We start from the raw sequence: 26,673 nt of genomic DNA, 5'->3' as shown, positions 1-26,673 counted from the left end.
AAATCAGTGAGTGATGTGCGAGAACGACTTCACAAATCTACCTCTTCGCTTGTTACTCGGCGACAAAAAGTGCAAACAACGAGAAGCTGTGTGTTGTTGACACATGCTTTGCGCACTCAAATCGTCACGCCGCAGCGACTTCTTGTAAACGTTGCACTTTTTTTTCAGCCGGCAAGAAAAGACTTAAAGTTGCCACTTACCTATAAGATGTTTGTTTCCTGATTGTAAACTGATGAGAGAACTTGTCCGAGATATCCTTTTCGAAAAACTCGTCTTCCTCTTCGAACCGCTCCGGGATTGTCTCGTCGACTATTGGAACAGTCGGTGTTGAGGGCTGTGAACCAGACGACTCAAAACTCCCGCAGCCCGTAACGCTGATTGTAGGATTATCCGAGCCTGAAGCCATATTAGCATATCCTTCGCGACAGGTGGAAATATGTCCCGTCCGCTGGTATGGCTGATCTGCGCTTCCACAAATACTGTTAACGGCCTCCCCGACTCCACAGGTTTACGCGTCAAAATGAATGAAACTTGCCCACAACAACAGTCTTCAAGCTAGCCGCCATCTTGAACCATTCACTGAGGTTTTTGATCCCTTAACTTTGTGAAGTATTCAAATAAGGCCATCTAAGTTAGTAAAAATGATAACATCATTTTATATTACGTAATTCCCATTTCGATAAGGCTTGATTGCCCATTATCTATTAAATTGTATTATCTTGTATATTCCAAACGTTTTCACTCGGTTGAACAAATCTTTGCGACACAGCATGCACATTGCATTCAAAATCGATAAATCACTGTTACCGTGACAACAAATAATTGATGTCGCAACTAGTAACTGTTGCTTGTCGCGTTGAAGTCCGGACTTGATGTCAATAGATAGGTACCACATATGGATCTCCTCCGCAGTGCGTTTCAAATCACAATAATCTACTCGCACGTATAAGTTTTCGAGTGAACAATCCCGGCCGCGGATAATGCAATGTGTTATTAAAAGTAAAAACATAAGTCTTAATAACACTGGACAATATTGCGTGAGGGCGCAGTTTTTATTGAAAAGTATAGTACAGTCTCAGCGTAGCATGGAGGCCGAGGGCGGCGCGGTGAGGTGATTCAAATATATATTCGACCATTCGCAAACTTTAATTGGGAATTTTTCAGTTTATTTAGCAAGGCATCATTCTTTTAGTTCGTGTACAATCCGAGGATAAAGGAAGAGAGAGGCCGTGTTTTGAAGTACGGTATGAAAGTCACGATCAGTCAGCGCCTGTTGCGCTCGGACGATGATTGAGAGCTCATCGTTGCTTTGAAGTCTCGGGAAAATAAAATATTTTATAATTTTTTTGGATTTAATATGTGTCATTGATGAAAACCTACGGTTTTGTGTACACTCTTTGTTTCTGGTGACGTAATTACCAAGTTACAAGCGTAACTATCCCCATAGTGGTAGCTGCTGCACAGTAGCTCGAGGTTTTGCCGTTCTATCCAAATACCTTGGCAAAACCTCGAGCTGCAGTACTGCAGCTACCTAGTAGTAGCTTTTGTTTCGCCATTCTTTGAAATTCATGGACCCTAAGCCCGACTGAAGCCATACATGTAAAAGTGAAGATGCAACTGCATTTGCTGCATGTCATACTCAGGTAGCAAAATAATTTATTTACGCCATGATAATTAATAAAAAGAAACTGTCGTTTCCTCTGCATGTATTTACTACCAGTTAAACACAAGTAAACTATCATCTAAATTACCAAATTGCCATGATGGACAGAGACAAGTTAGACAACATTGTAAATGGATTACTCTAAGGTAGTACGCACCTCGGGGACAAGCTATTCGGACTATCAAATTTCTACTCTTTTCTGATCTACCACTTGTAATCGTGAGGCTCATTTTAAAGCTTTTGAAGAAAGAAAAACTTTCACCATCTTAGTTTTTGAAAATTATAAATTTTATTTTTAATCCATCGAGTTAACACAGGAATGGCGGACATTTTCAATTTCAAATATCGCAAAATGCTGAGTAATTTGTATCGCTAGTTCAAAACTTTCCAAGGTGACTCATGATTTTTATTGTTGAATTGGCAAGAGAGTGGTTGAAAGTTTCATTTAGGAAAGTTTGAGCAAAAGTTTAAGTCTTTCACTTTCGAGGCGCCTACTGCCTCCGTACTAAAGACAATAATGATAATTGAGAAGAGTACTGTTATCCCTTGCTGATAAGTCTGTAGCAATTATTCACTGTTATCAATAAAGCATCAACAAATTATTAAAAAATGAGGATGAACACTGACCATACGATGGTTTTATCTTGAGTTATAGTTCGGAAGAACGGAAATCTAGGAAAGCCGCAGAGGGCCTTCGTACTTCCTACTTTGAATTTCAACTCGACTTCTCACTTCAAAATTTTGTTTCTAAATTAGATAACTACTACACGTTTCTCACTTCAAATTTAGACCCGTAGGAAATCACCTAAACCTTTTCCCTCTCAAGTTTCACGAAGCAAGGATCCTTGACCAAGTTGACACGCTCGATAAGATTGAAAGAAAGTATACGACTTGACAGACGTTTTGTCAGACTGGAAACAAGTAATACACACAACTTCTACATGTGATCAACAAAACCAGAGAGAGAGAGAGAGAGAGAGAGAGAGAGAGAGAGAGAGAGAGAGAGAGAGAGAGAGAGAGAGAGATGAATCTTACCCATAGGGTTTATTGCAAGGGGATTTCCAGAACATAACAAATTTTGCTAAATTCATGATACTTTTTTAGTATTTCTAAGAATTTATCATTCGTACCATAACTTCAAAGCAGACTGAAAGTATACGGACCTACAGGTTAGTAGTAACGACTTCAGAGGCATTCTGTTATTGCGAATAAAAGATTTACAGTAACATTAACACCTTTTGATTCTTGGAATTGGAAAACGACTCGAAGTGTTTTTTGCCCTCCCCGAGGAATCCTCACCACAAAAAGTTTAACTCATCATGCGTGTAAATATTACATTTTACTGGCTTTTACACAGCAAGTTAGAAGCATAAGCCATGTAAAAATAACATTCAATCTTTCTCACCTTCTGTGGTCAATGAAAGAAGCACCCACCGTTTTTGCGTACGTGCCAGTGACAATTTTATAAACAAGGTGAGAACAATATTACAATACAGTTTTCAGAAGCATTTCAGTCAGAGTTATTAACAGATAAAACCAACCGTATTCTCACGACTCATGTTTAAAATAGATTATGTGTAGATTTATATAGCATTTTTCGGATAATTGATGGAAATTAATGTAGTAATATTATCTTTCTTCTCGGTGATAACCAGACCCGAGGGGATGATGGGTTATACGACGTGACGTTGGTAATTGCACCGGGAAGCAAACTTGAACATCTTGGGAATAGGAGACAATTGTAGCCACAGTCCCATGGCAAATAATTTTCTGTCGTTGAAAACCAATCAGCTTGGGAGAAAGATGTAGGCTGAGAGAACAAAATAAAACAGCATGCGCAGTTTAATACTTTTTGCTGTCACAGCGCAGCCTTAGAAATGTCACGGAGGGCGCTGTATGCGTGCCAAGATACGGATACGGGATGGCCCCAATCTGATTCAATCCGATGTAGTGATGGGTCGGTCTTTACACTATCGTATATTACGGACCTTTTTCTGCGATCCTGAGGGGAGGAGGACCGCAGAAAAAAAGACCATAATAAGATAGAGTGAAAGACCGACACATCATTACATCCGATTTGAATCAAATTGGGATAGTCCTAATAACCATTTTATCTACGTCACAGGGGCTGCACAGTAAGTGAGGCTACCCACAATTCCATTTGATTTGTGTGCTCAGACATTATTTGCTAAAGGCTTCTTCAATTTTATTAGTTTCTGAACAATTTGAAACTTAGAATTTAATTAAAGGATTATTGGTTAAAACTATGTTCCAAAATTATTGATCATCTTTAAAATTTAGGAGTAAATTGAATGAGAGGTCGATGTTTGGAGGTGCTAAAAATTGCACACTTGCCATGGTAAAGTTATCAGCAACTGAGATGGTCTCATCATACCACCTGTCAGACATGCAAATTTCCTTTGTTACAAACATTTAAAAAAAATCAATACCCTTTCTTTTGCCAACACAGATGCAACTTATTCCCTTAGTTTCCTTGAAAATATTGTGTATGGCTGTCAAAAATCTATGTCGACAAAATCACAAAATTGCTATCTCCTCTGCGGAAAAGGGGTTGATCTTCTCATTATTCACAGTGAGAAATTAGAGAATTATGATTATCAAAACTATGGTCCCAGAATTTTGATATATGGACCGAGCTGTTCTGTGTACAGAAGAAATTTGCTCCAGTTCAGTGAGTGATCTCCGTGTGTACGGATCATGGAGAATTGTGGGTAGCCTCACTTACTGTGGGCTGTCTGCCGGATGCCTATACAGTACTACAAGCAACTGTGTGGTGTACACGCTATAGCGCTTTTCTCTTAAGATAGAACGCGCCTCGGGACAGAGAGTTGGACTCTCAATTTCTACTTTTTTTGTCTGATCTACCACTTATGGGGGATCATTTTAAAGCTCTTGGAAAAAGAAAAAAAATTCTTTTTGTGATCTACCACCTGTGGAGGTTTATTTTAAAGCTCTTGGAGAAAGAAAAACTTTCACCGGCTTATTTTTTCAAAAATCCGGAATTTAATTTTTCCCAGAGAGTTAACACAGGAATGGCGGCCATTTTGAATTTCTAATATCACAAAATGCTGGGCAATTTGTTTCGCTAGTTCCAAACTTTGCACGGTGACCCCCCCGATTTTTATTGTTGATTTGATTTGATTTAGACAATAAATGAAACCTTCGCAAAATGAATAAATGGTCATAACCATTTATTCATCTTCTCGATAGTTTCATTCATTGTCTAAAATCGGGGTCGAATATATGCATGGTCATCCATTCATTCAGTGTCTTTCAACATGTCAAACAATATAAGTAGTATCTTGTATCAAACAAAATTCATGAAAAAATAGCCGACTTTGTCCCTTTTAGGTGGAACAATTGACAGTTGCATTGAAATAGGTGCTTCATCAAAAATGAACAAAGCATCTAGGTTCTTTGTAAAAAGCAAAAACAAAATTAAAACTATCAAAAGTTCATAACAGGTTGCGCCCTCTAAGCATGGCAAGAAGGAAAACTTTTGTTTTTACGTTTTTCGACTGGGGTCACTGGCCTGCATGCACCTAGAGTTACGTTAAAAGGGTGCCTTCATATGAAATAAGCACACAAGACATGAGATTTTCTCAAAATTATGAGCAAAGCATACTTTTTATTTCCCCATTTATCAAATATTTACAATTCAAATGCAGAACAATATGCACAGAGGTTTAAAAATCAAAATGATATAAATCTTCAAAAATGCCCTGGTATGGTTATTGGCAGCGGCTAATATGTATCAATAAGGCGGCAAAACTTTGGAGTTTGGTCAAATGGATAAAAAAACATGTTTCAATAATCTCATACAGTTTGGAAAATATCATTGGTTTAACAGTAATTTGAAAGACGATGTAATGTTAAGTTTTTCCAACGTGCCTCTGTCAAACCCTATGCAACATTTGGCTCTCTCTATTTGTAGACAGGGAGAATGGGCTGAAACAAGTTGGTTGGACAGATTACACATTCAATGTTCTTTACCAATCATGAAGAATTCAAAAACTGACAACCAATAAATCATAAATTGCAAAGATATCACAATATTTACATTCCTAACATTCAGACTTTTTCAGACCTTCTGATAAAAATATTCATTTGGGTAAAATGCTGTCATGCTTCAGAAATGTTTTACAATTCCCTATCTTGAAGATAAAGGAATGTCATTATCAGAAAGGATAACTCAAATAAAAATGTGTAAATACATCTTTTAACAAAATATAGCACCATCGACACTAAGTTCTTCTGAACAAATACTTTACAGCTTGACTTCAGTGTTTTGTGGGGTAAATTGTAGCTTTGAGTTTGTTTCCTCGTTGTAAATTTAGACCATAGATCTTAGTGAAACTATTTCCTAGGTAAGGTTTTAGTATTATCTCATAGCATTGTCCTATCTATTTGATAAAGATATGTGTGGATATTTTTGAAGTTTTGACATGCATCTTTTGCAATCCACAACATGGAAGTCTTTTGGTACGGTTTATCTCTATATGTCAGCAACAGTTGCGGTTATATGAATACCGAGCATATGGGTTCAGACACATTTGAAAACTACTGCGCATTATGGCAAGGTGCTGTGCCTGGCGTATAGATTCTTGCTGACTACCAGGAATACCTTATAAGCAGTATGGTGACTTATCATTGGAGTGCGCCCTCTCAGAGCAACAATCAGAAACAATTATGAAATTACGAGGGTTAGCTCACGAAACCATCAGCTTTTTTCAATTTTGCTCTTTCCACATGTGTCTATCATGAAGCTGCATTTACGGAATGAAAACCTGACCACAGAACACAGTCTTCATATCACAAAAACACCGATACTTGCTTGAAATTTACACAAACTACATAGTAGATTCATAATAAAATTAAAACAAAAAAGGAGAATATAATACATAATATACATACTGGCATATTGATGATGTAGTGAGTATATAAAATTCATTACCGAGATCCAAAAATATATAAAATGTGATATGTAAATATGAGAGATAAGAGCATTGAATAATAACAATGGAATATTAATAAACCTGTAACAGAGGTAGTATAAATGAACAATAGAAAGTATCCCTCTTTGTTCTAACCTACAAATAATAATTGTTATCTTAGTTGCTGACTTATAATCTGAAGACCTGTATCCTGGAATTAGAGTGTTGTTTGATAGCTTTGTCTTCCTAAAGGATATCAACATGATGTTGTATTATAAATTGCATGTTATTCTAATAGTTCTACTCTGGAATAAATAGGTGTTTTACAGCTCATGTCCATGAGATAATCGTGTGATGGCAGTACAAAAAACCAACATATACAAAAAGGGCAGAAAGGATGTATTTCTGTGTATATGTGGTTTTTTGTAGAGTGGTCCATTTGAATTCAAGGTTTAACCTATTCATTAGTGTTGCGGTGAGACAGTGGGTCTACAGAGCACAGAATGCTTTAGCCCAGGCAGATCAGAAATTTTGTAAAGCGCCCCCTAGAGGTGAAACATGCACAACAAATAAAAGTACAGAGCTCTACCGTACCGACAATACAAAGTACACAAAGTAATGTTATTTAGGCCAAAACAAATTATACATTTGTTTCTCATCCTTGATCATTTGCTAAAATGATGAGACGCAGTTTTTTTCTCTCCTTTTTTTAGTTAAGATCAAACCACTACGCATCACTGACATAAAAACAACAATGGGAATGTTTACATATATCACTATATGTGATGTACAGTGAGATGACGGCATAACTTCACTGCTCAGAACTGTACTATGCATGTATGTAATCCTACAAACATTTTCTGTCATTCGCAGCATTGTAATTTTTTTTAATTCAATGTTTTTAAGCAAATGTGACTAAACACAGCTGGACCATATCAACACAAGCAAGGATGAGAAAAGAAGAGTTTTTTATGGCCTCAATATACAAGTATATGGAAAGTCAATGACCAATCAAATAGCTGCGGGAAAGAAATGTTGACAAAGATGACTAGAGATTTAAAATGGCAGTCCTTTCCCTGGAGAATGAGATAAGTACTTTCCATTAAGCAACAAATATACCAGGTGTCTTATTTATGTCTCTACAGGCGTTTCAATTATTCATGCCGTAACATTTAAAGATAAGCAGAAAATTTTACGTCACAATGCATAAATCAAACATTAAACAAGAATTCTCGGAAGAGGTAGAATATCAAAAAGTGTCATTTGACATATATTAAAACCCTTTGAGTGCCCAAGTCAATTTTTGTCACCTTTATAAAATATACCCTAGTCAATTTTTTCAGGTTTCTGCCAAAAGTTTTGATAAAAAACTGTAGCCAATGAAATTTGATGTCCATTTGTTCCAAAATTATCAAAAAAATAATAGCAAAATTCATATAAATTTGGAAAATGTTGAACTAAAATTTTGGCGGGAAAAATTACAGCACTCAACGTTAATAGGGTTAACATCCACTGACATGATATCTTGGTGTGTAAATTTCCATAGCCTTTTGACTGTATCTCCTCCTATTGTACACACGAATGTGACCTCAGGGGTATCTTTGAACGGAAAAATGATGAACAATATGATGCTCCGGTGACAAGTGTATTGATATTAAAACATTGGTGATTAAATGTCATCACAAATTAAGGTAAAATGCGCTTCTGGGACAGATATAATGACTCTTGAATTTTTACAATTCTTCTCTAATCTCCCACCTGGAGTCTCATTTTTAAGCTCTTGGAGTGAGAAAAATTCCCAGTGTTTTATTTTTTTGAAGATCAAAAATTTTGTTTTCCCCCATAGACTTAACACAGGAGTGGCAGCCATTTTGAATTTCAAATATTGATAAATGTTAGGTAATTTGTTTCTCTAGTACCAAAATTTGCTCGGTAGCCCCTTTACTTTCATTCCTGATTTGGTAAGAGAACGGTTTAAGTTTCATCGAGGAAAGATGAACAATAGTTTAAGTCTTTCACTTTGGAGGTGCATACTACCTTAACACTGGAATTTGCTTGTTCCTCCCATTGCATGTACGAAGTTCAAAAATACAGTTTGTTTGATTAATATGAGTAAAAAATCATTCGAATTTCTTAAATATTATATGTACACAGCAAGTGCAGATGTTGCCGGGGATCTTTTTTACAGCATTTACATTTTGTTTTCAGTTTGAGACCGATACACATATCACTAGAAAACTAAAAAAATGTGACCTGTCTGTGTAAGAAAACAGCCATAACCAGATTCACATTTTGAGAGTTTGGATTCAGGTGAACATACAACAATTTGATTTCATAAGAATCCCTTTTTTCAGATGCTGAATCTGATTCCATTTCAGGTCCAGCCTGGTTGGCATCATCCCTTCCTGAGTTGAAGAATCCCTTTTTCCGATGCGCTGAATCTGATTCCATTTCAGGTCCACAACTTGGTTGACATCACCCCTTCCTGAGTTGAAGAATCCCTCTTTCAAATGCTGAATCTGATTCCGTTTCAGGTCCACAACTTGGTTGGCATCATCCCTTCCTGAGTTGCAATACTTGGCTCCAGGTTCTCCAGGCACAAGAACTCTAATGGCATCTTCACCAGGAAACCTTTGACCTTTGCCAGCTCATTGTAGGCATCTCCTGGACTGGAGGTACACAGAGGTTCTTTGCTCTTGTATTGTTTAAGTTCATCAAATGATGTCACACAGTCACATGGTATACAGTGAAACACCTGTGAGCAACAGAGAAAGATAGTTTTAGTCAGACTGACTTGAGTAACATGTCTTTTTGTCTATTTTAATTGGAGGACCACAATGGAAGTAAATTTTTAACTTTCTTGTGTATCCTTGGCAAGTGTTTTTTAGTGATTTTTCATGTTGTTTTCAGTGGGGTCTTTTTCGTATTTCCTATTTGTATCGAATAAGTTGCCAAATAAACCAAACCAAAACCAAAAAAATATTACTTATTTTGATTTTGATCTCAAGAATGAACAATTATATGCCTTTCGAAAATTAGTGTAAATCACTATCTATTCTTTACGTAAGAGAATTTCTTTGATTGACACTTGTGTTATCAGGTGTGAGTCCGTATATATTGCTGTAAATGTCTTTAATTTGTCTTCAGTCTCGGTCAAAACACCACGATGTCAACACAAGTATTTTTTTATATTCTCTGAATCTTTTAATGCAGTTTTATAGTTCTTGTAATAAGTCCACTGTCTTTTGACAATACCCTGTAAGGGGGAATTATGTAATAAACGTGGTGAGTTTTTCGAGAGTACGCAGTACGCTCATGGGGTGTGGCAACCACCGCATACCGCATATTATCTCTGTTGTGTATCATTTATTTCTCATTTCTCGAAGTTTAGTATAGATTGATGTAACCTCATTTAGAAATTGGTTGTCATGATAAATATAACTGTTTCATTATGATATGTGATAACACAAAACATTTCTTCAGTTGCTACATATATTGTTTCAACTAGGTTCAATTTGATGAAAAAGACAAGTTATTTTAAATAACCTCCCTTATATTTCTTTCCTCAAAAAGTATTTGACTTTGCTGAGCACATTAAATTGCTATTGCCTGTGGTAGTTCAGATGAACACATGAGAGTGGGGTCTCTACTGATACTGTCAACTACTCCCTCGATAATTCAACAGTATCAAATGTATATGTTAGTGTACACCTAGAAACTCATTCTGTACGCCCCTCAAGTGATATCTGGTTTCAAAATTTATTGTGTTAATCCAGGTACTTTGTGCATGTTCATACAATGTGCCTGTCAGAATCATACATATTGATATACGATAAGACTATGCAGAGACATACCGTACAGTCTACTCTGCCTGGTGACATGGTAGTGTGACCTCTCGTTGAATTCTACATAGGTGCCAAGCTAGAAATCTGCAGCACAAGTATTGTCAGGCAAAGTAACATGTGTTATAGTCTAAGTTAATCAAGTCATTGTCAATGACATAGTCCCCACTAGGTTAATGTATTTGGAAACCATTGACAGAAATGATGGTCACATTGGATTGCATCATAAAACAAATCAACATGCATGTGTATGACATAGGTAGTAATCCTTGTACCAAGTTTGAAAGAAATCGCTTCTGGAATCTTTGAGAAATTTGCATTCACGGACAGACATTACCAAATCTATAAGGCCACCCAGGACAAAGGTTACATACCGTACTCGTCCGAGTATAAGCCCCCGTTCGTGTATAAGCCCCCCTTACTGATTTCAGCTGATTTCAGAAAATGCATTACATCCGTGTATAAGCCCCTACCCTAGTGTAACTCAAATACAGAAAGGTTAGGAGAGTATATTTGGTCATTTAACTTGGCAAAATTACTTTTAGATAATAAAGAAACCATTAAATAATGTTAAAACAATGGGAAACTGGAGTTCCCTTGACAGCATCGTAAGGAAAATGACACGTTTTCCCAGTACTATCTTGATTCTTTGACCCTACTCACCCCCGTCGCCTAAATAGAATAGTCTCACTCACGTCGGCCATTGTTCATTTTCATGCACAGCCACGATGTTTTCATGCTTGAAACATGCAGTTTCTTTTGTTTGAAGCAATTAACCCTTATTTGTGAAGACTTTTCCTGGTGACTATTACAAATTTCACTGCTATGTTGTTGTTTTCACAAGATGTAGACAGTTTGATACTGGAATATTGAGTTGCCTTTCCGTGTAAGCAATGCATGCCTGTTCACATTACTGTTGATCAGCAGCATACATGACGTCTTTGTTTCAAGTTTGGGGGTTTTTTGACGCTGAATTTCACCAAAATGTCACTTCTGTGTTCAGAGATTGTACAATCAGTTTCTTTGGATGTGTAAGTCGATTTTGAAAGCGATAGAAAGATCGAGTGGTGTTGAAAAAAATCGTGCATAAAATTAGCATAAATTATGCGTCCATGCCAGATACATGAGATAACATGGGGTTGCTCGAGTATAAGCCCCTCCCCTAGTTTTACAGCTGTTTAGTGTTGCCGAACCGGGGGCTTATACTCGGACGAGTACGGTACATACCTTATCATAGATCTCAGTGTTATGTTGAGCTGTCTGCTGCCAGACTTCTTTGAAGAATGTATCAGACACTGGGTCTGTGATGTCTATGTTCAGGTCAGGGTTGGTCATCAAGCCTAGGTGTTCCCTGTAAACAAGCATTGCAATGATCCATCAAGATACAAATTTACTGACAGGCATGCTGTTTGAAAATGATACTATGTTAAGGAACAGAGTACCCTGGGAAGGATTTTAACTAGAATCTAAGTTTGGCACCTAAATAGAGTTCCCTTCTGCAATCAGATCTTCCCGATAACAACCGCACATTCCCTCTATGAAAATGGTAGAGTCCAATCAGTACAATGAAAAGATGACTTTTGAAAATGAAGTTCCGTAATCAAAGTATTCAAATGTTCAATGCTAGTAGTAGTATGCAAATGTATTCATTTGTGTAAAGTGTACTAGTGAACACTGAGTTTGTAATCAACTGACAATGATAAATTCTCAATGGTGTGTTAATACGTACTTAAAGAGATGTTTCCTGAGCCCACTTGCATACAGGCCTGCCTTGTAATCTTTACCATTCATTTTGCTCATCACTGTGTTGGTGTCGTTTACGATCACTGCCATCTCGCTGTCTCGTTTGCCCAGCAAACTTCTATCATTGATGTTTGCTGATCCGATGATTACTGTGTTGTCATCCACTATCATCAGTTTGCTGTGTACATAAACTAGTTCTGAAACCTGTGTAGAAAATTGTGACATTGTTGAGTTAGCTCGTAATACAGACAAGGACACTGCATGTAAATTGTAGTATGCGCAATAAACAACTATTTTAGCCAATTAATCTCTGTCACACAACATTTCTAAACTCTTAAAGTCAACTAAGGAATTCTAGTTGCAGCCACTTACATTAAAAGGCCAGTAATGCTAACCTTTGTTGAATTTTTCACTTTTTTTATTTTGTATGTCAACTGAAAGTTCTCATACTACTTCAAAGGTAATGTTGAAAGAACAAGCATTACCAAAAGGCAGCAAACAAATAAATAAAGATACAGAATTGCAATATAAGGAATTTAACAATTATTTTTCATAAAGGTTTTTGTGACAAACACTCAGAAAAATTCAGTCAATTTTATATAATGTGCACAGTTCAGGTTTATTCTGTGTTTTTAATTTTCTTCCTTATCACCGAGGTTTTTAACAGCAAGCTTGAAGGTAAATTGGATACAAACTGTCTTTTATTTCACCCGCAGTGTTTGGATTTCCAAAGACAATTGATTTGTTTCTCATCTTCGGTTTCTCACAAAAATGATCCGACAGTGTATTTTTATGCAGTTTTTGCTTTGTTTGAGTCAACAAGATCCATCTCCTAACATGAAAACGACAAAAACATTAGTAATTCTGACTTGCAGCAAGATTACATATGATAAATTCGCTGTTCTGATCTAGATATTTCTGCTTAGAGTAATGCTGTCATTTTTCATATTTAATTTTCTAAAGTGAAAAAGAAGGCTGACACGACCAGTCCAGATCAGTGCCTGGAAAGATGAGAAACAAACCTTTTCTTTTTATGGCCTGTCCTATTACTGACATGACATCAAATATCATGATCATTATCATTGTAATTCATCTAACAACCAGCGTTTGTACATTATGCTTTTCCATCTGGGTTACTTTTAGGTAATTTGTCTTTGCTCATTAAAGCTGATGTGGACTGATAAATCACAAATGAGTCACAATGTTCATGCCAACCCAGTTCTTATGAGTTGACTGACTCAATAAACAAAACAGATTGGCTGAGTTTCACAGAGGTAATTTCACTGGCGAGCAGTCATCAAAATTGAATGACTAAATGTGACTACAAGTCCAGGCATTGATATAATCCCTGTACCCTCAATTTCCTGTATACAAATTGAAGACGTAAATCGTGCAGAATGCAATCTTATCAACGCATCGGCTGCACCTGAAGAACACACACAGAGCACTAATCTCCATAAACCCTTTGAGTGCTGTAATTTTTCCCACCAAAATTTCAGAGTAACATTTCACTGACTTCATGAATTTATCTGTAATTTTGTGATAATTTTGGATCAAATGGACATAACCTTTCAATGGCTACAAATTTTGACCAAAATTTTGGATAAAATCTGGATAAAATTGTTTAGATCATAAAAAAGTTGCTGGTTATGTTATTTTCTACAAAGGCAACAAAAGCTGACTTTGGCTTCAGGGCCTCCCTAGCTTTACTGGCAATGTTCTGCATCTCAGAAGCTTTTATTTTATTGGTTGGCTGAATATCATTGTCATTGTTGATTTCATTTCCAAACAGCCAGTTAGTTGTGCAATAGTGTTGGTTTCAGACTCCCCAAGTTGCTGTAAATTATTTACAATCTGCCAATCAGCGGTTACTTTCTGAGCCACTGCACATCAGATCTAGCTTTATGAAGCAACTTGAACCCCTAGTAAAACAATATTTTGTAGGTTTATTAAGTGTGAGCCTAGAATTCACCAGTCTTGCCACATAGGTGTGTTAGAATGTTGAAATACTACCTGTGTTGATGATCAAATGTTTTCTATCAATATTGCTGTCCGGAAAATAATTACAAAAAATATTATTATGACTACAATTGAGTATAAATGGCGCCGGTATAATAAAAGGATGTTGAGGACTTACTGGCTGTCCATCGAGTTCAGAGTAAGTTCTTAAACCACAGAAAGAGATGTACTCCTCTGGCTGATCAACTGCAACAAACACAAACCGTGACAAAATTTTGTTGGAAAATCAAAAGATGACAAAATATTAACAATATTTAACAAATAAAGTAGTTCAAGATGTCAAGACATAATTATCTTGAATTTTTAATTTTGGTACAGCTGTTAAGACAAAGCTGTTGTAAGATACTTTGAAGGCATTTAGTTTGTTACTTTTTTCAATTTACTAATTTCACTGACAGATGAAATCCACTGTATAAAATCTCAGCAAAATAAAAACGAAACTATACATTGTTGTTTTACTGACAAAACCAGGAGTTTAAATCACAGTGAAAATGTCTGAACCTCAGTACAGCGTGGAAATTATATATTTTTACAGTATTCCATCAGTAAGAATGCTGCAAACATATGACATGTATACACAGTTGAAAACAAATTGCTCTACTGAAAGGTAGTATGTGCCTCGTAATTAAAGGACTTAACTTTTGCTCAAACTTTCCTCCAGGAAACTTTCAACCATTCTCTTTCGAAATCAAGGGGTCAACATGCAAACTTTTGATCAATGGAAACAAATGACCTAATATTTACCAATATTTGAAATCCAAAATGGGTAAAAGTTAAATTTTCAATTTTCTCAATGATGAGTTGGCGAAAACGTTATTCACTCCACAGCTTCAACATTACGGGAAGGCTCCACTAACTTAGGAATACCCTACTTCCCTAGAGGATCAATTTCACAGACCTGCCTTTCCTACAATGGCACTACAATTGCACCAGCTGGATTAGATAAACATAACAATGGAACGTTCACACCTTGGGGATTAAAAGTCTTCTGTTTGTCACCTGAGTTGCTCAGGCAAGGACTCTGGTTTCAGGTACCATGCAATTTAATGCAGTCATCCCCTAATGCTTTTGATCAATGGAAACAAATGACCTAATATTTAAGCAATAATGCACCCCCTCCAGGCCCATAATGGACGAAAGCAAACTTTGCACGACATAATGTACGAGGCGAAGCCGAGTACATTATGGAGTGCAAAGTTTGCTTGAGTCCATTATGGGCCGGGAGGGTGTGCATTATTGCTATTATTTTATAGTTTTGGCAATGCCAGTGAATTTGTAGTTGTAGAAAACGAATAAAAAGGAAATTTAAACTGAGTTTGATCGGCCAGTGAGCGTCCTGACTGCACATATCACTTGCACTCCACACTGCACTGCACTGAACACGCACGTTCAGCACAAAAAATGACCAACACTTTCACGGTTCAATTTTGAATTGAAAAACGATGTATTTTCGAAGGAAATGAAAAGGAACTGCATCCCTACCGTCTATATCAAACTTGAAACATCACCTTTAAATATCATGCCATTCAAAAAGCCGACACGGTGAAATGTCTATGGAAGAGATGAAGAAAACGGAATGTTCATGCATCGACATCTGCATGATCAGTGAGCTGCATGCCATGGTATCAGCTGATCAATACGATCATTATTATGTCGCTAGTAGTACAGCATTCATTGCAAACGATATCAACAGAGTTAAACATTGTTATTCTAATGTTATATTTCAATAATAATGGTGTCTATAAATTTAATTTTCGATGGCTTCTTGAGAAGAGCTATTTTATTTCGGCGAACGAGAAAACTTGACGTAAACGGGTGCTTGAAAGGTACAGTTGACAAACATACTGGAGGCGGGTTTCCGTACCGTCGCGATATCGAGAACAAGGCAAGGTAAAACCACAGACAAGGAGAAAAAAACGATGAATGAAAGTTGTCTCCGATTACAGTCAGTGCATCAGAATTAGGTGGCCGAGATGTTAGATCAACGGAGAGTCCACGGTCGTCATGATTGTTGGTAGTAGCTGACCTTGGATCGAGACTTTGAATGGCTCCGTAGTAATTTCCGTAGACACTTCCGGTCAAGGTTGATGACAGCAAGCTGCCGTTGTTGGCCCGTTTACGGCTGGTTCGAGTAGCCTTTCACGCTTGCATAGTTTACATGGCCACTGACATACATAATATGCCATGTGTCAAACCCAGTATCGTCTAGGAGTTTGCAAACGTACTGAGATCTGTTTCACCTATACGGCAACGAAGCGAACCATGTTGTAAACAAACGTAGTAGTACAACCAGCGTATCGGACGGGGACTGCATATGCTGAGCGCCAGCCAGACAGACGACAAGTGCATGCGTGAGGACTCAAAAAAATGTGATAAATCGTACAATAAGACATTATTATCAATATTGTGCACCATTATCAAGATTTATAGTTTTGTGTACTACATGGTTTATCCGATACTTTCCCTCCTTTGAAATGCGCAGTCCTTTTTTCGTTTTCAAAAGAAAAACTTGCTCGCTGTAGGACCGCAATGCTGAATAATGGAATACATTATCAGTAATAATGTATGGATATGACGTCACAAAATTCACTGGTATTGACAAAGCTATAATATAATTACCAATATTTGAAATTCAAAATGGATAAAAATTAAATTTTCAATTTTCTCAATAGTGAGTTGGCAAAAACACTATTCACTCCACAGCTTCAAAATGACCCAGTGCAAAATACTAGACCAGATAAGTATTGTAAAAGTAAAAATGTTTATTTCACACTTGTCTGTCCAACTTTCACACAGAACTCCATTTTCAATGTGACAAAAGTTTTTTGAGTATGTTTATAACACGCGAATACACTGATTCAAGTTTTACTGAAATGATCGAAAAACTGCTTCAAGCACAGTGTCATTATTGGGAAAATATATTTGTCCCAGGGACTCATTCTAATGTAAAGGCAGTAATATACTCACCATCTCTTTGTAACCTCTCAAGCAAGGAATTTCCACCTCTACAGATGGATTTATAATTCCAGTGTGTGATTGCCAGTATGGAACTTCCACCTGTCTCACCTATCTCTCCTTCAAATGCCGGAAGTAGTGGCAATACCACAAACACACGGAATTTATGCTTTGCTCTGGAAGAAAATTTATGTAACTTTACAATTTACATGTACTGTGGCTTGTGTGTAATAATGTATTCACCAGTATATAGCCTGTTATACATTAAAGGCAACCAATATTGAGAGGACTTATGGCACACAACACAGACTGTGTATTTTGCTCAAAATCACTTTTTTGCAGAGATTCATTCAATTTTAATTAATTTGTTTACCCAAGATTAAAATACTGTATTGATTGAGTTCGCCTTTGACTTGTCAAGCAGTCGTAAGCTGGGAGAGACAGAAGTGTAAATCTATGCATATTTATGCAAATTACCCAATTTCCTGGCCTCTTTTTTCTCCTCAGTGTTTTCAATATTTCAAGAAAAAATTCACTCTACCCTGGCTGGGTAAAATTTTGTGAAATTTTCACATAATCTTCTTTCAATGATACATTACAAAATCATGACAATTTTGTTTGGTAATAAAGTTCTTATATTTGAATAAAAGTCATTTCAATTATGCTTTATATGATTTTTATCATTTTTGAATGCAAATCTTTCATACCCTGCCATTTAAGAATGAGAATAGACAATGTACAATAAACCTGTCCTTTTCTTCTATATATACTTTAGTTTCATGAAATTTCATAAAGTAGTATCAAGTTTTTGACGTAAATTAATTTTTAGCTCCCATAGCCATATGTATATATGGCAATGGAAGCTATTCTTATAGGCTAGGGAAATGTCTGTATGTATGTATGTCTGTATGTCTGTATGTCTGTATGTCTGTCCGTCAACATCAAAAACTCCAAAACCGCTGTACATTTCATCTTGATATTTGGTGTGTACATTGATGATTGGCTGTAGATGAGATTTTGTTCAAATGAAGTTGTCATTGCCAAAAATATGCAAATTAAGTGAAAAAATGTAAAAACAGTCAAAATTGAAAAAACTCAATAACCACTGAGCAGATTACATGAAAAATTAGCATGTAAGTACTTTGGGCTGACATGAAATGATTGTGCGCATCTTGGGTCAGTATCTTGGACTTGCTATTTTTCATGATTTTTTTGTAATTTTCTCCCATTTTTGGTCAAAAAATCTCCTGCTCTGAAACCACAAGTCCGATTGATTTGAAACTTGGTATGGAAGTGCATAGGAGTGACCTTTCCCAAATTTGGGCAAATCGTGGTGAAATTTGCATATTTTTAGTTTACACGTCCATAGACTCCCATGTATAAGGCCACGAAAAATAAAAATTTAGTTTCTCATCGTATTCATATTGCAAAAAGGATGCAGTGACACAATTTTTAGTCCCCACGGATGAAGTCCAGTGAGCTTATAGATTGGGTCATGTCCGTCTGTTCGTCCATCCGTGAGTCCATCCGTTCACGCAGATATCTCGGATATTTTGACAAAATGTCATGTGACCTTGATGACCTTTGATCTCAAATATACATATTTGTCCATAACTCAGTAACCACAAGTGCTACCACCCTTCATATATGGTATGATGGGACAGCTTATGACGCCACATATTGTACCTCATTAATTATGCACATATCTAATTTTGAGCGAGCCAATAGAGCTAGAGGTCTGATTTTTGGTATATAGGGATAACTTAGCAAAACAATTTTTTTGACAAAATGTCACGTGACCTCGGTGACCTTTGACCTCAAATATACATATTTGTCCATAACTCAGTAACCATAAGTGCTACAGCCTTCATGTATGGTATGATGGGACACCTTATGACGCCACATATTGTACCTCATTAATTATGTGCATATCTAATTTTGAGCGAGCCAATAGAGCTAGAGGTCTGATTTTTGGTATATAGGGATAACTTAGCAAACCAATTTTTTTGACAAAATGTCACGTGACCTCGGTGACCTTTGACCTCAAATATACATATTTGTCCATAACTCAGTAACCACAAGTGCTACAGCCTTCATGTATGGTATGATGGGACACCTTATGACGCCACATATTGTACCTCATTAATTATGTGCATATCTAATTTTGAGCGAGCCAATAGAGCTAGAGGTCTGATTTTTGGTATATAGGGATAACTTAGCAATACAATTTTTTTGACAAAATGTCATGTGACCTCGGTGACCTTTGACCTGAAATATACATATTTTTCCATAACTCAGTAACCACAAGTGCTACACCCTTCATGTATGGTATGATGGGACAGCTTATGACGCCACATATTGTACCTCATTAATTATGCACATATCTAATTTTGAGCGAGCCAATAGAGCTAGAGGTCTGATTTTTGGTATATAGGGATAACTTAGCAAAACAATTTTTTTGACAAAATGTCACGTGACCTCGGTGACCTTTGACCTCAAATATACATATTTTTCCATAACTCGGTAACCACAAGTGCTACGCCCTTCATGTTTGGTATGATGGGACACCTTATGACGCCACATACTGTACCTCAATAATTATGCGCATATCTCATTCTGAGCGAGCCAATAGAGCTGGATGTCTGATTTTTGGTATATAGGGATAACTATAGGAGAGAAATTTTTTGACCAAATGTCATGTGACCTCGATGACCTTTTACCTAAAATATATGTTTATGTCCATAAATAAGTAACCACAAGTGCTATGTCCTTTGTATTTAGTAGGATTGGAGACCTTATGACAACACACGCTTTACCTCATTAATTATGTACACATCTAATTCTGGGCAAGCGAATAGAGCTAGAGATCTGATTTTTTGGCATATAAGGATTAATTAGCAAAATAATTTTTTTTTTTCAAAATGTCATGTGACCTCGATGACCTTTGACCTTGATTATACATATATATGCATATTTCAGTAACCATAAGTTCTATACCCTCCAATTTTGATAGGATATTAGACCTTAAGATGTCACATCTTGTACCTCATTTATAATGCGCATATGTATTTCTTGGCTGGCCAATACTGCTAGAGGTCTGATCTTTTTTCCCGATTTAGAACCATAACTTACACATGCCTCATGTGTTTCAAATTGGGAACAACGACATAGACCTATGTGCCCATAGATCTCAACATATACACTCCAGTGATACTTCTTAATGACCACATTTTCCTGCTCCATCAAGACTAATACTCCTATTACAAGTGGGGACTATGTCATTGTAAATGACTTGTTGAGTTAATGGTTGTATCACAGTATTCGATATATCTAATTCTGTATTTTTTCCATTTTATATTCTGAACAAGTCATCGTTGATGACACAGTCCCCGCTTGTCCATTTTGTTATAATCTTTGGTGTCTAGGTAGCTGTGGTCTAGGTAGCTGTGGAATGACATTGATGCAACGGGTACATCAGGCCTGTGACTTGCATAATAAAGTAATCTGAGGAACGTTCAATAAATGACTCATCTCTGCCGGTAATGACCACTCAAGGAACTTTTGATTACATCACACATAACGATGCCCTTGTTACTGCCTCCAGTGTCATGATGGCACATACTATACACATGGTTTGGTGGAATTTTCGAAATGGTATGGGATCGGGTATGTTGTTGTAATCAGCCATTTCAGATCATATAATGAAACAAATTAATGTGCACAAGAATGCAGCCATAGTGTTTTATCTTCGTATCACGTTTGAACAAAATCAGTCCATCGAGGGACAGTGTGACCTATGTTTATGTTTCAAAGACATAAAAAAATCACACCAAAATTTTAATCAAATGGCTGTGTATTGACCATATGGATCATAGCACAAAATTAGTAGACATGCATATGTATGCCTACTTTATCTTTGTATCAGGTCTCAACAACATTGGTTAAAGAATATTTGCATATGATTAAGCCTCAAAGACATGAAAAAATCCAAAAATGACCATCTGACAGCGATATTGGAAAAAAATGACAATCTGGCAGCCATATTGGAACATGTCACGAAGTAAATTGACATGTATATGTATGCCATAGTGCTTGATCTTTGTGCCAAGTTTGGACAAAATGGGTGTAATGACCTTTGAATTATGATTCAAAGACATGCAAAATTCCAACAAAATGGCAGTTCTGCAGCCATATTGGATCCTATCGCAAACTTAATTGATACATGCATATGTATGCCATTGTGCTTTGCCTTTGTGCCAAGTTTGAACCAAATCGGTTCAAGGATGTTTGAGTTATGGTTCAAAGACATGAAAAAATCGCAAAAAAATGGCCGCCTGTCGGCCATATTGGATCATATCACGAAGTAAATTGGTGTTCATATGAAGGACATAATGTTTTGCTTTTCTGCCAAATTTGAACAGAATCGGTTCAAGGATGTCTGAGTTATGGTTCAAAGACATGAAAAATCGCAACAAAATGGCCGCCTCACGCCCATATTGGATCGTATCGCAATATAATTTGACATGCATATGAAGGACATAGTGTTATGCCTTTGTGTCAAGTTTGAACAGAATCGGTTCAAGGACCTTTGAGTTATGGTTCAAAGACACGAAAAATCACAAACAAAATGGCCACCTCATGGCCATATTGGATTGTATCACAAAATAATTTGACATGCATATGTCGGCCATAGTGTTATACCTTTGTGGCAAGTTTGAACAGAATCTGTTCAAGGATGTCTGAGTTATGGTCCAAAGACATGAAAAATCGCAACAAAATGGCCGCCTCACGCCCATATTGGATCGTATCGCAATATAATTTGACATGCATATGTAGGACATAGTGTTATTCCTTTGTGTCAAGTTTGAACAGAATCGGTTCAAGGATCTTTGAGTTATGGTTCAAAGACACGAAAAATCGCAAACAAAATGGCCGCCTCGTGGCCATATTGGATTGTATCACAAAATAATTTGACATGCATATGTCGGCCATAGTGTTATACCTTTGTGCCAAGTCTGAACAGAATCTGTTCAACGATGTCTGAGTTATGGTCCAAAGACATGAAAAATCGCAACAACATGGCTGCCACGCGCCCATATTGAAACATATCGCGAAATAATTTGACATGGATATGAAAGCCATAGTGTTATGCCTTTGTGCCAAGTTTGAGCAGAATGTGCTCAAGGATGTCTGAGTTATGGTCCAAAGACATGAAAAATCGCAACAAAATGGCCGCCACGCGCCCATATTGAAACATATGGCGAAATAATTTGACATGGATATGAAAACCATAATGTTATGCCTTTGTGCCAAGTTTGAGCAGAATGTGCTCGAGGATGTCTGAGTTATGGTCTAAAGACATGAAAAATCGCAATAAAATGGCCGCCTCGCGCCCATATTGGATCGTATCACAAAATAAATCAACGTGCATCTGTAGGTCATAGTGCTATGCCTTTGTGCCAAGTTTGAACAAAATTAGTTTAGCAGTGTCTGAGAAACTGTTGATGACGGACGGACGGACGGACGGACGGACGGGACCCAATCTATAAGTCCCCGCCGGACTTCGTCCGCGGGGACTAATAATTACATTAAACATATTTCACTGTCTCCAGTACATTTCATTTAAGTATTTTCACTTCATGCACTTTATCCCTTTCACACATGTTCAAATATCTGACCAGAGAACAAACACTAAATAGTCCAGGATGGGAGCTACAGTGTCATTGACGCTATTTTTGTCATTAATAACAAAATTGAGGTTTTCTACCTCAAATATGTATCACTTCATCCTTTGAGTTAAGTATACTGCTACCATACTTAACTGTAGATTATCTGCTTTTTGAAAATATATAGTATAAGGGGGTTTTCTTGTCATCTTTGATGAGAAATATTGCTTTGAAAAAAACTGTGTTGGTTATCCATTCTATTCCATTTCCTTGTGTAAAGGTCAAGCTCTGCATAGAAAATAGGGTCGTACAAAATATGAAAGGGTTCAACCCCTTCAACATAATGGTTTAGCCTAACTCCATTGTTTCTGAGGGCCACAGTATGGACCTGGTCACACAGAATATATTTGGGAGGGTTAAAAATGTGTGTAATTGATAAATTTTTACCTGTGAGCTTGCATGATCCTATCATAGAGTGCATCAGCGATCTTGTTGAATACGTCTCTGTCGTCATGACATGAAATAAAGAACTGATTCTGTCAATGATGAAAAGAAACACAGTTCAGTATTTTTATCAGGTTTGGGAAAGTACATACATGGTTTGAGAGCCACAGTGTACCACTTCTAGTGTCCTTAACATAACTGCTTTGTTATAATAAAGGAAACCCACGTAGCCTGACGTTGGATAACTGATAGAATTTATATTGGTACAACCACTAACGAAGACACTTCCAGCTTTCTCTTGATCAACCAATGCTGCATGTGATCAACACATGCACAAAAAATTTATGATTCACGACTTCTTAACAAAAATTAGAGGGACTCAGAATTCTGGACTTTAACTCACTTTGTTGAGAAACTTTTCAAGCCAAGTGGGATTAATCAATATTAATCATGATAGGCTTTTGTGAACGAGCCTTGAAGAATCATGAGAGCGTATTTCACGCCTAGCATTTTATTTCACACTTATTTACAAATTGTAAGTAAATATTGTTAACCCTTTGAGTGCTTTTTCCCACCAAAATTTCAATGTAATATTTTACCAAACTTTATGAATTTTTCAGTAATGTTTTGATAATTTTGGACCAAATGGACATAACATTTCAATGGCCTCCATTTTTGACCAAAATTTTGGGAAAAATCTGAAAAACTTGTCTAGATATGAAAAAAGTTGCTGGCTATGTCACATTCTACCAGTATAACGGGAACAAAAGTTAACTTTGGCACTCAAAGGGTTAATGGACATTTTCAGACCTTTTATATTTGGATTTTTCTATTTTCTGTTTAACTTTCATGCTTTATTGAGTAGTGACATATACTACCGAGTAGACTGACTTTAAATTGTAATTTTTTCTTTTTTTGTGGGTATTTTGATGTTACTGAGAACAAACAGCTACCTTTCCATCAACCATGAACTCACTCACAGTACTGTCCATCCAAGATATAATAAGTGTCCAATACTGATTGACATCATAACCCTTTCACAATCATGGTTTGGCCCAATTTTATTGCCTTCTTTGGCAAAGAAATTAGGGTTGAGTGTTGTTTTTAACTCCATAATGACCTACCTCAATATAGATGTAATGTTTGGCTTCTTTAATAGCATCTAGATAAGCCCAGTAGATGGAATTCTCTGTGTGTTTAATTCCCGCAGACCAGGTACTCACTGAACGAAGAATCTATGATGACAACAGTGCAGACAATAGGGTCAAATAAACAGAGGTAAAACAATAATACAATATCTCTGAAAGGGTGTAAGCATATTACATCATCAATTATTAATGTACATATTGTCTCTTTCACACCCCTACCCCTATTTTGGTATGATCTATTTGTATTCAGTGACAAAGTTGGACTTAGCTTGAAGTTCTGCAGCTTCCCTTCCGAAAATATCCAATCAAAATTCTGTGCCATCTGTGCCATTAAATCTGCCCCATAGGATATTACTATGAGAGAAGACAATGGGGTGTATGTTGGACTAAGTTCAAAATCACTGCTGAAATCCCTCAAACTTCTGAGGAAGTTCCATATGACTCCTGTGGGGCTCCGTCCTATAGTATTTTTATTACAAAACATGCTTGGGTAATGGACTGTACAATGGAAAGCAAACTTTAAGGTGTTATTTTTCTCACCTGACAACTACATGGTACAGCACCTTCTTTGACTTTCTTTGGTATATGAACATTTTTGGTAGATTTTGGAATTACAAGTGGTATGTAAGTATTCTCTTTGGCTTTTTCAAGCTGTCAAATGATAGAATGAAAACAGGTGTTATCGATGCTGATGCAGGAACACCAATGTTTGACAATATATACACTCAGTGTGACATTTTTCGGACAGGGTACTAAATTTCGCCCAAAGTCGTTTCGTAAATGACCAGCAATACGAAATCTTATTACCATACCTTTCGAAACTTTATTGTGGTTATCCTCAAACTCAGTTGACACGACGGGAGTGGTATTTCGGGGTCAAAGTTGCCAAAGTTTTGACCCCATGTCGATGGCGTAGTAATCGGACTGCAATCCCAGAAATCGGACGTCGTGTTTGGAATGTGATTAGGAGCTAAGTATTGATAATTTGAAACTTCAAACCACCGATTTTTAATTTCGATGTGTTTAGAAAACTGTATATAAGAATATTTCATGATAATTAGTTATGTTTAATCCATGGACGACTCAACTATATTTCGACGTGTATAGCGCTTAGATATCGGACACAGGCTGTCTCCGTGTGTGTTGCTTTCGGCACCTTGTATCGTACGGTGTGGCTAACTTCGCTAAGTTTGTTCAGTGAGTATTACTTATAATTGTTTCCATTGCATATTTTGTTTGTATTAAAATCGCACAGGCATTATTTAATAAAAATAGCGAGTATATTTCATCGTATGGAATTATTTACCTGTCAAGTTTTTACGCGGTAAGTCACTTACTACGTTTACACATGCTAAATATTGTCTGTCCGAAAACTTGTACACTTCTTACGTTCATTAAATGTACTTTTTTCTCTCGAAACAACTGCGCAGTTTTCGTTGAAACTACATGCAATCGTAGCGAACAATGGAAAGAATATTTTCAAAATCATTATTCTCCCCCACATTCAAAATTCAATGCTAAATCAGGACTTTAGTCAAAATTTCAGTTACTTTGACCTGACGGCAGTATGTTGACAGTATCACTGACACGGTATCAGACGACAATTTGTGACCGCCGCTCGTAGCGAACTCAATAGCTTCTACCAAAAAAACTATCGAAAACGGGACAACAGTATCACCTGACTTAATATGAGGTCACACGACCTGTAAAACGCTATCGATACGGAGCGAAGTGAGTGTAACTAACAGCATGTCACTAAATGTCCGAAAACTGAGGTCGTCCGAAAACTGTCACACTGAGTGTATATATGCAGATGTGGATAGATAAAAAGCTCAATTACCTGTAATTTTTTATGCATCTCCCATCATTTCTGTTTTGTGGTTTTGTGAACACAACTTCTTGTTCACTTTTAAAGTCATGTCAAAATGCTTTGTGTTCACAGCCTACATGTTTTTTATTTTTGTTTTAATTTAGCATCCAAGCAGCAGTGCATAAAATTCATTGACAAAACTTTATTGCTTTTCCCATTGGTCAGATTCATATCACATGACCTAAAATGTGCAAATATTATTTAAATTCATGTTCAGCACTAACTTTGGTTGCATTCCATCTCTGAATGAAATGCCTGGATACATCTCTAGCAGCTACCCCATACACCACAGCGCCGATATCATGCCAGGGCATTCTGGGAGTTGTCGTTCTGTCTATGAAATCTGAAGAAAGGGATAACGGTAAGCT

The 26,673-nt window shown here is 36.8% G+C and overlaps 2 protein-coding genes across 15 annotated transcripts in view; both read right to left on the bottom strand.

Annotated features, from left to right (window-relative positions):
- LOC139118772 (diacylglycerol kinase zeta-like) overlaps positions 1–590 on the bottom strand; it is a 182,828-nt gene extending 182,238 nt beyond the window's left edge. For 2 of the 6 annotated variants that reach the window (XM_070682227.1, XM_070682277.1), the window contains exon 1: positions 201–590. In XM_070682227.1, coding sequence (XP_070538328.1) covers positions 201–406 — 206 coding nt within the window. In that variant the 5' untranslated portion in view covers positions 407–590. The remainder of the gene's footprint in view (positions 1–200) is intronic. The other 4 variants (XM_070682251.1, XM_070682285.1, XM_070682291.1 and 1 more) reach the window with 3 other exon arrangements.
- A 4,705-nt stretch (positions 591–5,295) lies between these two features.
- Positions 5,296–26,673, bottom strand: part of LOC139118720 (phospholipase D1-like) — a 98,547-nt gene continuing 77,169 nt past the window's right edge. For 7 of the 9 annotated variants that reach the window (XM_070682138.1, XM_070682153.1, XM_070682161.1 and 4 more), the window contains 9 exons: positions 26,530–26,648; positions 24,976–25,086; positions 24,412–24,522; positions 23,291–23,379; positions 17,190–17,353; positions 14,341–14,408; positions 12,190–12,407; positions 11,688–11,811; positions 5,296–9,373 (listed from right to left, as the gene is read on the bottom strand). In XM_070682138.1, coding sequence (XP_070538239.1) covers positions 9,149–9,373; positions 11,688–11,811; positions 12,190–12,407; positions 14,341–14,408; positions 17,190–17,353; positions 23,291–23,379; positions 24,412–24,522; positions 24,976–25,086; positions 26,530–26,648 — 1,229 coding nt within the window. In that variant the 3' untranslated portion in view covers positions 5,296–9,148. Of the gene's footprint in view, positions 9,374–11,687; positions 11,812–12,189; positions 12,408–14,340; positions 14,409–15,704; positions 15,774–17,189; positions 17,354–23,290; positions 23,380–24,411; positions 24,523–24,975; positions 25,087–26,529; positions 26,649–26,673 lie in introns of those variants that run through there. The other 2 variants (XM_070682145.1, XR_011548806.1) reach the window with 2 other exon arrangements.

The sequence above is a fragment of the Ptychodera flava genome, chromosome 2 (assembly GCF_041260155.1).
Source record: "Ptychodera flava strain L36383 chromosome 2, AS_Pfla_20210202, whole genome shotgun sequence".
Lineage (NCBI taxonomy): Eukaryota > Metazoa > Hemichordata > Enteropneusta > Ptychoderidae > Ptychodera > Ptychodera flava.
The sequence above is the reverse complement of the archived record's forward strand: the minus strand, read 5'-3'. Positions and strand labels throughout refer to the sequence as shown.